The 13,296-nt window shown below is 39.4% G+C and overlaps 1 protein-coding gene across 1 annotated transcript in view; it reads right to left on the bottom strand.

Moving 5' to 3' along the window:
* The window catches only part of SH2D4B (SH2 domain containing 4B), a 51,210-nt gene extending 38,288 nt beyond the window's left edge, over positions 1-12,922 (bottom strand). Inside the window, exons 1-3 of the mRNA XM_026042999.1 lie at positions 12,739-12,922; positions 3,368-3,527; positions 2,134-2,281 (exon numbers count right to left, since the gene is read on the bottom strand). Coding sequence (XP_025898784.1) covers positions 2,134-2,281; positions 3,368-3,527; positions 12,739-12,922 — 492 coding nt within the window. The remainder of the gene's footprint in view (positions 1-2,133; positions 2,282-3,367; positions 3,528-12,738) is intronic.
* Between the last annotated feature and the right edge of the window lie 374 nt (positions 12,923-13,296).

Below are 13,296 nucleotides of genomic sequence, written 5' to 3'. Positions count from 1 at the left end.
TCTAACTTTCCTATCTTCCTGTCTGGGTACCTTTCCACTCCTTCAGCTTATAAATATTTCATGCACTTCTTCAATTACACTATAGAAGTTATAAAAAGGAGTAAAGGCAAGGGAAAGAACAGGGCAAAAAAGCAAAGCCACGTGAGCCTTAAATAAACCAGTAGAGAGCAAAGTTAACAATTCCTCTGTATTAGCCTTTGAGATTCACTTGCTGCTTTTAAGTAATTCTACAGCACTGTCTCTTTCAGACCAAGTAATAGATAAGGTTCTTTTCTGAGTAGCAAAGATGTGRTAGTGTAGTCTTGGGGACCAATCCTGTATTTGGATCTGTGCTGGTGGCATCCCATCCATTCACATCTAACAGGGCCCATGTACGGATCTGATTGCACACTTAGCGAGAGAAATTCATGTAGAGGATGTCATTCCATCAACACTGTAAATGCTGCAGCACATTCAAAGGAACCATCTTTTAAAAAGTCTGTGGATAAGAAAAATATGGTCCATTTAAGTTTTTTCAATTATTCTCTTCAAATGCTTGATTTATTCTTCTTGATTTATTCTTTTTTCCTTCTTTACAGAAGAAAAACCCTCTCCACTTCTTTTGCAAAATAAAAATTCTGGCATCATTCTGAATAGGGCTACAGAAGAGCTGACCAAAGCTTATTATTTGAAGCTTAAAACTGAGCCAAATTCTCACCCTACATTCAGCAGTAGGAATCTAGCTCCTATCCTGCACACAAGATACCTCCTCAGTCCCAGATCAATAATGAGAACAAAGATTTCCATTACTTTACCTTTCCATCAAAATAAAAATTGGACAGACTTCCTCAACTGAAACAGCATTGATTGCTGATGACTGGAAGTTTAAGGTAGTCACTGTGCTTTTTGAAATAGTCTTTTTGGGACAGAAGAGCAATAGTGAACTCGTGGACATTTGATTTACCCAAYTGAGCGTAAATCAACTGCCAGTCACTCAGGGATATGAGTGAACAGGCCTGTACACATCTTGGCTCAAGAGGAGTTGGCTTTCCCGAGAGCACAGGAAAGTGAGTTTGAATAGTTGCTCATTATTCATATATTAATAAAACCACTTGAAAGGTATAGTTTCATTATTCACTGACATCACATTTCAAAGGTCCCGTTCTCTCCTGTGAATTCAGATTAGCTGTGCAAAGGTAAATCAACAACTCTGTGCAGAAGAGGCTACAGGAACTGCCCTCACTTTGTGCTGCGTAAGTACCCTCCGATCGCCGTCCTGAGGCGGACAAAGCGACAAGCTGCCCACTGACTCTAGCTGACCATCAAACCCTCAATAATCAGCACTGCGGTCCTCAGCATTGCTCCCATTGTGGAAGGACAGGGGATTTTCTCAGTGGTTCCCACACTTTTAATCTCCAGCCCAGGAAGGCAGGAACTGCAGCATCCCACCAGCCAGGGAGAAGCACCACGGGAAGTCAGATCTCCTCACACTGGGCTCTGGGACTTCTCCACGGAAATCCAGAGTCACCCACCTTGTGCAGACCCACAAAGCACCTGCCAGGCTCAGGAGACTCTGAAAACTTCTCAGCACATTAAAACTACTATAGCTTGCCTTATGAATTGTAAACAACTTGTAAACAAAACAGATCTTCATAAAGTAATATAAAAGTGTAAAATGCTGAGGTGTTCCTTTCYTCTTTTGTTTTCAAGTTGTTCTTTCCAACAAGAGGAGGTAAAGAAACATTATTTCACATGAATATACTTGAACATGCTATAAGAACATAAATGTTACAATACTGTGAGTTCATGAAAAATTGAGAAGCTGATAAAAATCCGCTAAATGAACTTCTAGCAAAGCCAACTAGACTTTCCTTACACGTCAAATAAGAGAAGAATCCACCCATCATTATATTTGAGAAAGTAGTGGGGAAGTATTTAAAATTAAGTATGTGAACAGTTTACTAGAAATGTACTAAATATTTTCAAGTAAACTGACCTAAAGAGACACAATTCACAATTGTGCATTTTTTATATATACAATTCATATTTCAGAATTAAAATAAAAATGCTTATTAATAAACATGTCCTAAAGTTACAAGACCTTAGAATCTATAAARACACTATTGGAAAACCTAAATATGATTTTACACATACCTTCAGTTCCTCTTGAATTTTTTCCTCCACCAACTTGGCTGCTTTCCGATCTTCTATTTCTACTTTCCATTTTTCTGCCACTATTCTGGCTTTTTCTTGAGCCATAGCATCTCGGAATTTTTTTGTAATTTCTGCCTCCTTTTTCCTCCTTCAGAAAAGGATTTGAAAATAAATATAACTGTAGAAATTGATATTTTTTAAAAAGGGAATCAATATTTAGTCAATGTAGAAGTACTGATTGTAATAATATAACTTAATGGAAATACACAAAGAAATAATCAAAACATACTTAACACGTGATCCACCACAAATCACTATCACAAAAAAGATTTGATGAAACTAGGCAGAAAACAGACATGAAAATTTGGGGGGAATTTAAATAGTAAATAAGAAATTAMATAATCAAAACAGCACTACTAACTGAAATAGCAGGGATGTACATCTTAGATTGTCTGTGAATCCTATATTTTTAGTTTCCTGCCTATCTGGCAAATCATGATCAGGAAACCTTTGTCGTTCAAACACCAGTGAAAGTGTCTGCTAAATTCTAGCAGTAGATTGTTTATCAGCCCTGACACGTGAGGAACACAGAACACAGGTTTAAGCATTTAATCCCTGTTTAAATATGTACACACTAAAGGCAGGCAACATCTGACAGGAAAAGGAATAACAGAATAAACTGTCACTTCAACTGTTGCATTTCAGTGCTCTACTACAAAAGGTAGTGCAGCAGGCAAGTGGCCTACTTCTCAGCTACGGCAAGCATCAAAACACTCCTGAATCTCTCCCCAATCTGTAACAGGCCCCGCTCGAAACACCAGCATGGTAGCTTTTATAATCAGCTTCTGAACTGCTTGGATAAGAATGCAAGCAACGTGCAAATAAAACCAATCGCAAAAAGGATTTTATATACAAAATTCCCTTTAAGGGTATAGATACGCGACAGGACAGGTATTGCTAATTCAGTCAGCTAAAACCCAGACTSCTTCATTTTCATTTACTTAAAAAAATGGCCAACAGTTTAGTAAGAATCCCCAAAAGGGTATTTGCCTTTTTTAAATTGGTGAAAGAAGCTTTCTGATTTTTCATGTGCTGAAATATGCGCAAAGCAAGYGAAGGCAAATGTTCACAAAATATACTTACCAGTTTACCCACCATTACCTGCCACCTTTCTACAAGGTCATGTCTCCCAATTTGCCAAGTGGACCCTGAATTCAGATTCCTAAATCCTCACCATAGTTCTTCTGCCTCCTTCTGTGCTTGTTGCCTGGCTCGCTCTGCTATTAGCTCCTCAGATATCTGCTCATACGGCTTGTCACCTGGGGCTTCTCCCATAACCCACACCCAGACCTCACCATCCTTCCCATGTAGCCACTGCACATGTTTGCCATTACCTGCAATAAACATACAAAAAAGAGAAAAGCATTAGGTTCTAGATCAAATTCTCACAGACGTACAGGTATATTGGCTGGAAATTTGTAACATTAGAAGCATTATGTCTGTAATTTAAAGTTCAGAGTAAAACAAGACTAAACCTTCACATGTGACCAATCCTCTGATCTAATTTTAAACCAACTCAACCTGAACACATGTGCCTTTAATTTCTTTAGAATAAGATTCTTCTTATTTGCTTTCCCACATCCAAACATCATTTCTATTTTACCTCAACACTCCCATTCAAAATTTCCTCTAAACTTAGATCAATACTTCCCAAAAAGTGGAAAACAGGTTTTACTGTACAATCTGATCAAAAGAATGTGTAATTTCTTAGCAAAGAATAATATTAAAAAATGATGAGTGGACTGGAAAAGAAAKAAGCAGCTCAGGGAGAAAATATGTCACTGAAAATGTAATTTCTGCCACCAAAAACACCTATAGCCTGTAAAAAGCAAGTTCACAGTGGTCAGTGTCAGGTCTTCTAGGTTAAAATTTATTGGACTTGTATTTAACCAAACCAAGTGCAAGAACTGAGCTGAGTTTGCAGAAAAGTAATTTTCCTAATATTTTCCTATTCATATGCTCGTCTGCATTTCAAGCAAAAATAATTACCTGCAATTGTTGAATATAATAGTTTATGTTTTGAGATACCTCCCAGGCACTACATTTTCTTACAAAATCAGATATTTTGTTAAAACTTTAAGTGAAACTATCTCCAATTAGTAAAATGCTACCAGATCTCAAAGAAGAGACAGGTCCTGACTAAATTTGAAATCTAGGTGAAACACAGGCAAGGAACCTCATTTTTCTTTTCCAAAGTGGGCTTTTGAGCCTATTCATAAAGCTCAGTATCGACTCAGGAAATAAGATCAAATCTTTTGATTCCTAGTCTAGCACCTTGACCACAAAACTACTTTTCTTCTCCTGGAGAGACTGTGCCAGGCTGCCAGTAATTACTATTAGGAAGTCGTGGGCACCAAAACGATTCCGGATGGCGGAGCTGAATTTACCACGTGTTTTCCACCTCTACAGACCAATCATCTTCAGCTGTACTATTCTACTAGTAATTTATCAAAACAACTATGCGGCATCACAAGATGGCAATGCTCTTTCTGCTAGATTCAAGTCTCTTCTCCTGTAGCCTATGAGCCTTTCACAGAGCTCCCCCAAATGCTACCCCCTCTCTCCCGCTTTGAGTCTGCAAGTTGGATCCTTCTCCTTGCACCAAGCACAAAATGAAGCCCCCCAAAGCAGTCCCCCCTCCCCAGAGCTGCAGGGCAGTCAAGGCTCCCACGTGTAAGACTTCATCCCTCCCAGGGTTCTGCCCATCTCACACTGGTGCACAAGCACCRAGCGCTGCTGCGGGGCCCCAGCAGCTGCCCTTGGCTTCGAGCTGCCCTGAGGAAGCCTGTGAGGTGCCACAGGGCAGCGAGTCCTCCCTGAGCAGGGTCAAAAAACAGGAGCGGCCCCAGTTGCCTCAGGAAAGACCGACCAACTGGTGGTGTATGACAAGGGGGAAATCCTGCCTGTATTCAGTGACAGAGCTAGTAGCAATGCAAATTACACAACGGAATGAGATTATGAACAATTTAAAAAAAAAAAAAAAAAAAACAGGCCTGCCTGTCCTCTTCTGACCAGGACAGAGGAGAAACAGAGCTTTCTTTTTACAAGAGTTCTAGCTGGCTTCACTTTCACATATGTTCCTAATTAAAGTGGTTTAACAAGAACAGTASAGCAGCAAGTGGAATATTGCTGGAGTYGGCCTCCTTCCTCCAGGCTCATTCATCCTTGCTTTAACAGCTAGASMAYYCCTGACAATTCCCATTTGTTAGCCRTCTCCAGTGCTTGCAAGGGAACTTCTCCAAGCACCATTAGAGGTCTGATTTGGTGTCAAGCCCCTACTTGTGCAGTTATTTAGCCACAGCCTGCCTGCTTATACTCCCACCAAAACACCAGGGAGTGCCCATAGCCCCTACTGCCTTCACATCACAGGGAATATTAGAGGCTATTTCAAGTGCTGAGGAAAGTAAAAGATCACCGATTTATGATTTCAGAAACATGGAATGACATTCAGTCATTGAGTTTGAGTTTGTTTACTTTCTCAAAAAAAAAAAACCCAACCCTATTTCCATATTCTTGCTTCGCTGAGTTTTGGTCTTTCCAACACAATTGCCTCATTCGGAGGCTATAAGTTTCTACCACAGCAATTGATTCCCCTTCCTCACTATCTGCAGAGCTCTGCAATCTTATAAATATCCTTTGACCCCTTCTTCAGAAAATACTGCTTTTCCTTTTTTCTCTCTGCACTAGAAGCTCCTGAAATTTATTCTGCATTTGAAATAGGCTGTATTAGCATTCACTACCATGACAACAAGCTCATCATCCTTTGTCATCCAGAGATAAACCATAGCTTCTGGGGGGACTTTCTTCTTTTGGAGTTTRGATATCTGGTATACTTTGGTCTAAACACAGTATGCCTTGCATGAGATGTTATCTTTCATTTTCCAAAAGAATGATTTTTATGCCATCTTTAAAGTCAAAGCTTGGATTTTGATAGTCTGTGTGATGGAAGAGGTTCCATTCAGAGTTTCATTAGCTGCAGGACATGCACGGGAAGCACACTGATTAAGACAGAAATGAGGATGTTGTGAGCTTTGCATTGCTCTCAATTACTAGGACTTACCCAGGACAAGTCTGCATATGCATTTTATTTAATATCTTCCATTATATTATAAACACATACACAATTTCACTTTTTTGTAAGGAAGAAAACCTAGGAAGTGTTCCTGTGAATATTTCTGAGACCATTAAAGGGGTAGGAGGCACTTTTTATAACATTAACTTCTATAACTCCATTAAAATTTATATAGTATAATTAGGTGGTGATGATATTCTTGTGGGAAGTATTCCAACCCATAATAAACTAAAGATTCACGATAATTAATTCTGTGGTCTGCCTTTGCAAATAGTCAGAGGACCATTAACCCACCTCCTCCAAGACTACATCCCCCCCTCCAAAAAATCACCAACTGCAAAACAATCCTGGAAACAAATCATCCGCAATAGGGAAAAAAAAAATCTAAATACCTCAAAGCAGTCTTCCACATTTTAGTCACCTCTAATTTCAATTTATACACTGCTTTCAGCACTGTGTTTTATGCATTTTTATTTAAAGGCGCATTTGCAGAGGGAGAAATTCAGCTGCACCAATGTATCAATAACTGTTGTGGGATCTCAGCATTACTGAAAAAAATCAGCCTTTATACTTCTTCAGGAGCTTCCTGATCATATAATGAACTCAATCTTATGTTTATGGAATTACAGTCTGTTGCCATGGAAATAATTATGGTGCAATATACCCTGCAGGATCAAATAAAAGAGTGACTGCAAGAGAAAAAACATTAAGGGAAGAAACAGTTATTCAAATAAGACTAATTAACAAACATGGCAGATCACTGTACATAACACAAAGGTAGGTATGTTTGCATTATCACACAGTACTTTTTCAAGGTTTGCAGACTGAAAACAAGGAGGGAAAAAAGTGAACACAAAAGTAATGTAGCCTTTATTTAGTTTCCATCTAACATGAATCAAATATTTTCTTAGCTCTTTGGCCATGACAAACTGTAATTGTTATTACATGATATTCCCATTTTCAACTAGGAAATAATATCCAGATTTTTTTCTTAAATACAGTGTACTAAATTCACGACCTGCAGTCCAGGAGCTGTCTCTTGTCTATCTACTTTAATTTCCTTTTCACTGTAGAAGACTGCAGGTATGCATCAGATCAAAGTGCAAGGTTGAGAATTCATTCATCTCAGTACCACTCATTTTTCCTTTATAAAAAGAGGAAAAAAATGTTTTCTGCTTCCCAATTCCAAGGGCTTTTCACAAAGAGTAAAAGCTATATTTGAGGCTTGGTTTCTTACACAGAGCCATCATAAAGCCGCCAGCTTTTACCTAGAAAGAACAAAAATGATTCTGCATGGCCCCTTTAGGGACAGATGGAAACTCAAAAGAAAAGGATAAGGGCTCTCTGTCACAGAATGACACAGATAACTACAGATCCTTCCCACACCAGACTCCCTAAGGCAGGTTTGCACTTGCCTCTTATCTGGCACACATGACCAACACGGCAGGGATAACTATACCACTACAAGGAGATATTCTTGCACCACAGCACCAGAGCGGAAGCTGAAGGTTAAAAAACCATCCTCAGTGCCTTGCTATATCGTCTGCTTATTTGAATATGCCAAGTTTTCCCATTTCTTCCAAATCCTGCTAGCAAAACCTAGCACTTGTGTCTTTGAATGTTTTGGTTATGTGAAAAACTGACAAAATCGGCCAAGCAACATTGACTTAGCTTGGCCAAGTCCTATTCTGTCCTCAGCTGCAGTACCACTGTTTTCCATATCAAGTATTAACAAACTTGCAAAGAATCACAACTCATATCATTGGCAGAGAGTTTCCAGCTAGAAGCCCCCTTCATCCGGGAAGCCCCATTAGCCCCGAGACGCCTCAGGAAGCGGCCGATCCCAGTGCCCGGACAAGGGGAGCCCTGCGGGGCGTGCGTGAGGGAGGGACCCCTCAGTGGGAGCAAGGCCCAGGTAGCCAGCAATCCCGCACTCCTGCTTTCCCGCGCAACACACAAGTCTGCTGCAGGGCAGGCTGTGACACTAAAAAACACAGACTTACGGTTAATCCTAGGAAGGCAGAGAAGTCCTCCTGGATTTGTTCCATCTGCTACATATTTAGGTCATATGATGGTTGGGGGGCGCTTATCAGCCCCAAGTTCAGAGAAGTGAAAAGGCAGTTTGGAAGCTACTGCTTAAGCATACCTTGGAACAGAGCTGCACGAAACACGAACTGGAGCAGCTGAGTTCTGGCCCCAAGGTATTTATAGTCCTAACCAAACTGCATAATATCACAAGCTGCTATATAGGTTGTGAATCTTGCATTAAAACTTGCCAACTTCAAAACAGTTGGCTCAGCTTCCTAATAAAAATTACTAAAAACCTTCCTAATGTTCTCTTGGCTACATTTTCAGACATACCTGAAATGGAAACAAAAGATCGATCTCTACAGAATTCAAGACCAAAATGAGACAGAAATTTTGTAAATACTCAATTATGATGTTTTTGTTTTGATCCATCTGCAATAATACAAAGAAAAAGATAGAGAGCCATTGCAAGAGGAGAGATGTCACTGCGGGAGATAAAACCTTAGGCAAGCATTTCCAGGGAACGGAGAGGTCTTAGTATAAATAAAACACAAATTTTGGGGTTAAAAAAATGTAGTCAATGAGTAGAAACACTGTCATTGCAAGTACAGATGAGTACAGTCCATATAAATGAGGCATCCTCCAGCTACTCACTTGTGATAATCGAGATACTTTGTCAGTCTGCAAGTACCTTCACCTGTTCTGTAACCATTTTCTAACATGMATGTTCCTTAGAGAAATCATTTGCTAGCCATGCTGCGATAAACCTACTTAATTTTCTCCCAGCTACACTTGCTAAGGGCAGGTGAATAACTGTGCAATTGTTACAGGAAGTTCCTGCCTGGACTTCATGAACTGCAGTTCCCAAAGCATAAATGTCACATTAAGCAGCAGCAGCAGGTGAACATCCTCCTCCTTCCCACAACACCATGCTACAGCTGTCTAATGCTCAACAGTTTTTGAAGTCTTATTTGGGCTATTGTGACAGTTCTGGATGGTCTGCTAGAATCAAAATCCAAAGTGGCAGCATCCTTCACCTAGTTCCAGGCTAGGCTGGCAACTAGCTTCCACTTAGTTCCAGGTTCCCACCCCATCAAATAAATATGTTTCTTTGCAAATTGCAAAGATATAATTTTAAATTGTCTGTTAGTCAACTCTGAGGAAATCCCAAAGGGTTCTTAAAGTTTGGTGAATGCTTCCCTCAGTGATTCTAGCATGCTTGGAGAAGGTATAACCCAATAAACCGTGGCCCCAAAAGACCTGCCCAAGAATTCATTTGTAAATGACTTGGAGACAGACAGAAATCTAACTTATAAGAGAGTTCTGTCCACTCCTGTACAAGCCAGTTGTCGTGATTTAATTAAAGCTGGGAAATACTTTCTATTCTTGAACAAATTCACTAAGAACCACAGTTTTGGAGACACAAGCAACACTCAAGTACTGCTAACACTTTCAGCCAAAARTATTGGATAGGAACAAATGAGAAATGTCAGAGCTTATTCAACATTTTCTATAGGGAACTTTCCATTCCGAAAAATGATGTTCATATCTTGTTAATTTTTAGATGTTGATTTGTGCTTTTAAGACAACAATAATTTGAAAATTACTGAATAAAAGAAAACAACCTGCCTCAACCTGAAATTCTCTCGCCCTGAATGGTGCTAAAGATGGCACAAATTTCAATTTTGACCTTTCCTCAAGGTCAAAAAGAAAACCAGTAATCCACATGTAAAAGCAAGCCCAATTTAGCAACTATTGAAAAAGGCTGATAAAACTGTTTCTTCCCCCCCCCCCCCCCATTACACATGCTACTTCTCTATTTGTCTGGCTGAACATTCTCACCTACTTAAATCTTAGTATTTCACATTTTTGGCTTACTTTTGTTTTCAAAAAGAAAAAAATGTCACTGTATTTAATAGGACATTCACTTCCATAAAATCAGTGCAATTCTTGACCTCAACAAAATAATATCAATTTAAAACTTGTGTCACAAAGTAGAGAATCAAAGTGAACATGCTACAGATGAAAATGCCCACAATCTTAAATCTCAAAGAATAAAGAACATACAATTATGATTATTACAGATTTCCTGGTAGCCATAACTTTGGACAAACAATACATTATAATCTATGCTATAAAGCAGCAAGAAAACGGTTAGAAACTTGTTTACAGACTATTTTCTTCTGGTTTATTAAACAATTCCAACCAAGCCCTCCCCACCCCAAAAAAAATGCAAATCCTCCTTATGAAAATTCTGCAGGAAAAAAAAAAGGAAGGGCTGCTACAATTATCTACTCTGACCCTTTGAATCATACAGGACTACAGAATTTTGCACATTTTCCTGCATTATACCTAGAACTTCTGGTTAACTTATAGAACTTTTTTTTTTCCCACGTGGAATTAGCTCCAAGGTGAAACCACTTACTGTTCTATTGCAGAACTGCATAACAGAAATCAGTCACATGTATCTACACAGTTAATAAGTAGCATATCTAAAAGATGTAAGTTATCTTTTGTAACAATGGCCTATGTCACACTGCATAAGTTAAAATATTTTTAGTAAAATCAAATGCCTAGCTTTCAAATTTAATTACAATAGCTCTTCTTCGCAAGGGAAAAATCTTTAAGATACATTCTTTAATACATTTCTGAGGAAAGTAAAATTATTTTTTAACAGCAGGCAAAAAGTCAATCCTGAAGGGTACCTTAAATTGGCAGTTTAAGAAAGGAACATGTAAAATGAAAACAGGGCATTGTGTAGTTTTACTCCCTGTGTATGCAGGAGCACTTATGCCAGAGTAAACAATCTATATGTTTTTCTGCTGCTCTTTTTTTTTTTAAATCAGAAAATTAATTACCCAGGAAATAGTCTCCTCTACTGGGAAGCTGAGCAGGTTTAATGTATAATTTATATATGGAAATCTAGATGTCAAYACTGTGACAAATTGTCACGTAAATATTTTTCCGGTTACATTTTTCTGCATCTGTCTTCCTCAAAGAATGAGCATAATACAGATCTCAGCACTGTAACGGTGATTTGGTATGTTAATTTGAACTCATTTTTAATTTTTTCTCAGTTACAAATCAATCAAAATAAACAAGACTTTTGCATTGCATGAGAAAAGCAATATTGACTCYATCCTTCTTAGGAGAGAGTCATTCACAGTAAAAACACTACCATGAAGAAAACAGAAATTAAACAGAATCAGGCTTTCTACTTCTGCATTGCCATCTGTTAGGGCAGCTCCTGTTACTGCTGAACAACTATGTTGCTCTAAACTTTCCCTTTATTTCAAGGCTATGACTGTGGCTTAATCTAGAGCCATTTCACAAAGGCTCTTACTTCAAGCAAGTCTCAAAGGTTAGTTTTACTTTGGAAGACATGTTTATTCAATCATAGACCTTGAATTGTTAACCACCTAATCGAATATACCTGGCACTTGGCAAGGCTCACAGGCCCTACGCTTTTGAAGTCCAGCAGCCCTCAGCTGAACCCAGAAACCCATCTTTACTGAGGTGCTCCAGGCAAACCCCTTTATTGTGGCTGTGCTTTAATATGAGCAACGCTATATATTCTGACTTCAGAACAACACAGCTGTTGAGGCACTTTCTCCAAGTCAGTTTCTCAGAATTATTAGTCATTTCTAATTTTCAGACTTGAGTGAATTTAAAGTAAGGATAAGGTCTTTGGTACTTCATAGGGAAAGCACTGAGATATCTGCAACATTTCGTTGCCAAGTGAGGAATCATTTCAACTAGGTAGTCATGATAAAAACTCTTTTCTATCCTGTATCAGCCTAATGACTTCAGCACATAGAAGCCACTCACTAAGTAACAGTATGCAAGAAAATAAATATTTGTTTAGTCCAAGTCAGTATGACCCAAGAAGCTTGGTGACATTTGGAAACGTTTTGATGCTTTTTCTACCATTTTATTTGCTCTTTAGGCACACACAAGCATTTAGCTTTCATAACATCCTGTGGAAGGAGCTCCATAATTATATTTACTACACGCTCCCTGAAAACCCAGCTCGTTTTGTTTGGTTTTACATGCTTGTCCTGCTCTTACCTGATTCCCTAGACATCCTCTTTTGCAGCACCCATAACACAACAGCGGGACACTTAGTCTCACACAGTCTAGTCATTCTCACACATGTTTTAGAACCAGTCCTCTCAAAACAACCCAAATTTCATGATCATGATAGAGAAGCAGTGACAAAATCAGAAAATAAACCTAGGTGCCCTGAAATTCATCTCCTGCTCTATCCAGTTGGAAATATGCCCACATTAAATACTTCTCCAGAGAAAGTTCTGGAGAGACCAGGAGAAGGAACACAACGTTTTTGCTGTCTCAGACTCCCTTGCTCCACGTAGCATCACAGACAGTCACATGCCCAGCTCCCCCCAGTTCCCAAGTTAAGGACAGAAGGAGAGCCCCAAGCTTACTTTGTTTGCATCTCGCTGTCTTTCTCACCATAGTCTCTTCCACTCGTGCTTTCTCTTCCCTCTCCTTCCAGCGCCTCAGCTGCTCTTCTCTCATTTTGTAAAACAAGATCTGCTTTTGGTCCTCATTCAGCTCCGCCAGGAGCTCTGGGTCAATGTACATATCACGCAGAATTTGCTGCAGCATTGTGACTCCAAAAGACAAACCCACAACCACCTGTGCTTGCTACAGTGACAAAATCCCACCTTGAGCACTCCAAGCAGCCTGCAAAGGAGCTCTCCCACACCTGCCTGCCCAGGAGAGCTTGGATTCTTCTTTCTCTGTCTCTCTCCTCACGGGCATTGCCTGCTCCTCTTCTCTTACACTGACAGAGTTCTGTATCTCCTCCACCAAAGGTAGCAGCAACAGGTGTCAAGTGAAAGGGGGGGAGGTGAGAGAGAGGAAAGGGGGAAGGATAAAGGGTTAAAAAAGAAAAAAAAAAAAAGGCCAGGCCAAGAAGGGAAAGAGAAAAGATAGGTCACTTCACTCTGCCTGACTGTAAGCAGTTAAAAATAGGGAAT

Source organism: Nothoprocta perdicaria, unplaced genomic scaffold, assembly GCF_003342845.1.
Source record: "Nothoprocta perdicaria isolate Ctin4 unplaced genomic scaffold, notPer1 scaffold_32, whole genome shotgun sequence".
NCBI lineage: Eukaryota > Metazoa > Chordata > Aves > Tinamiformes > Tinamidae > Nothoprocta > Nothoprocta perdicaria.
This window is presented reverse-complemented; position numbering and strand designations above follow the sequence as displayed.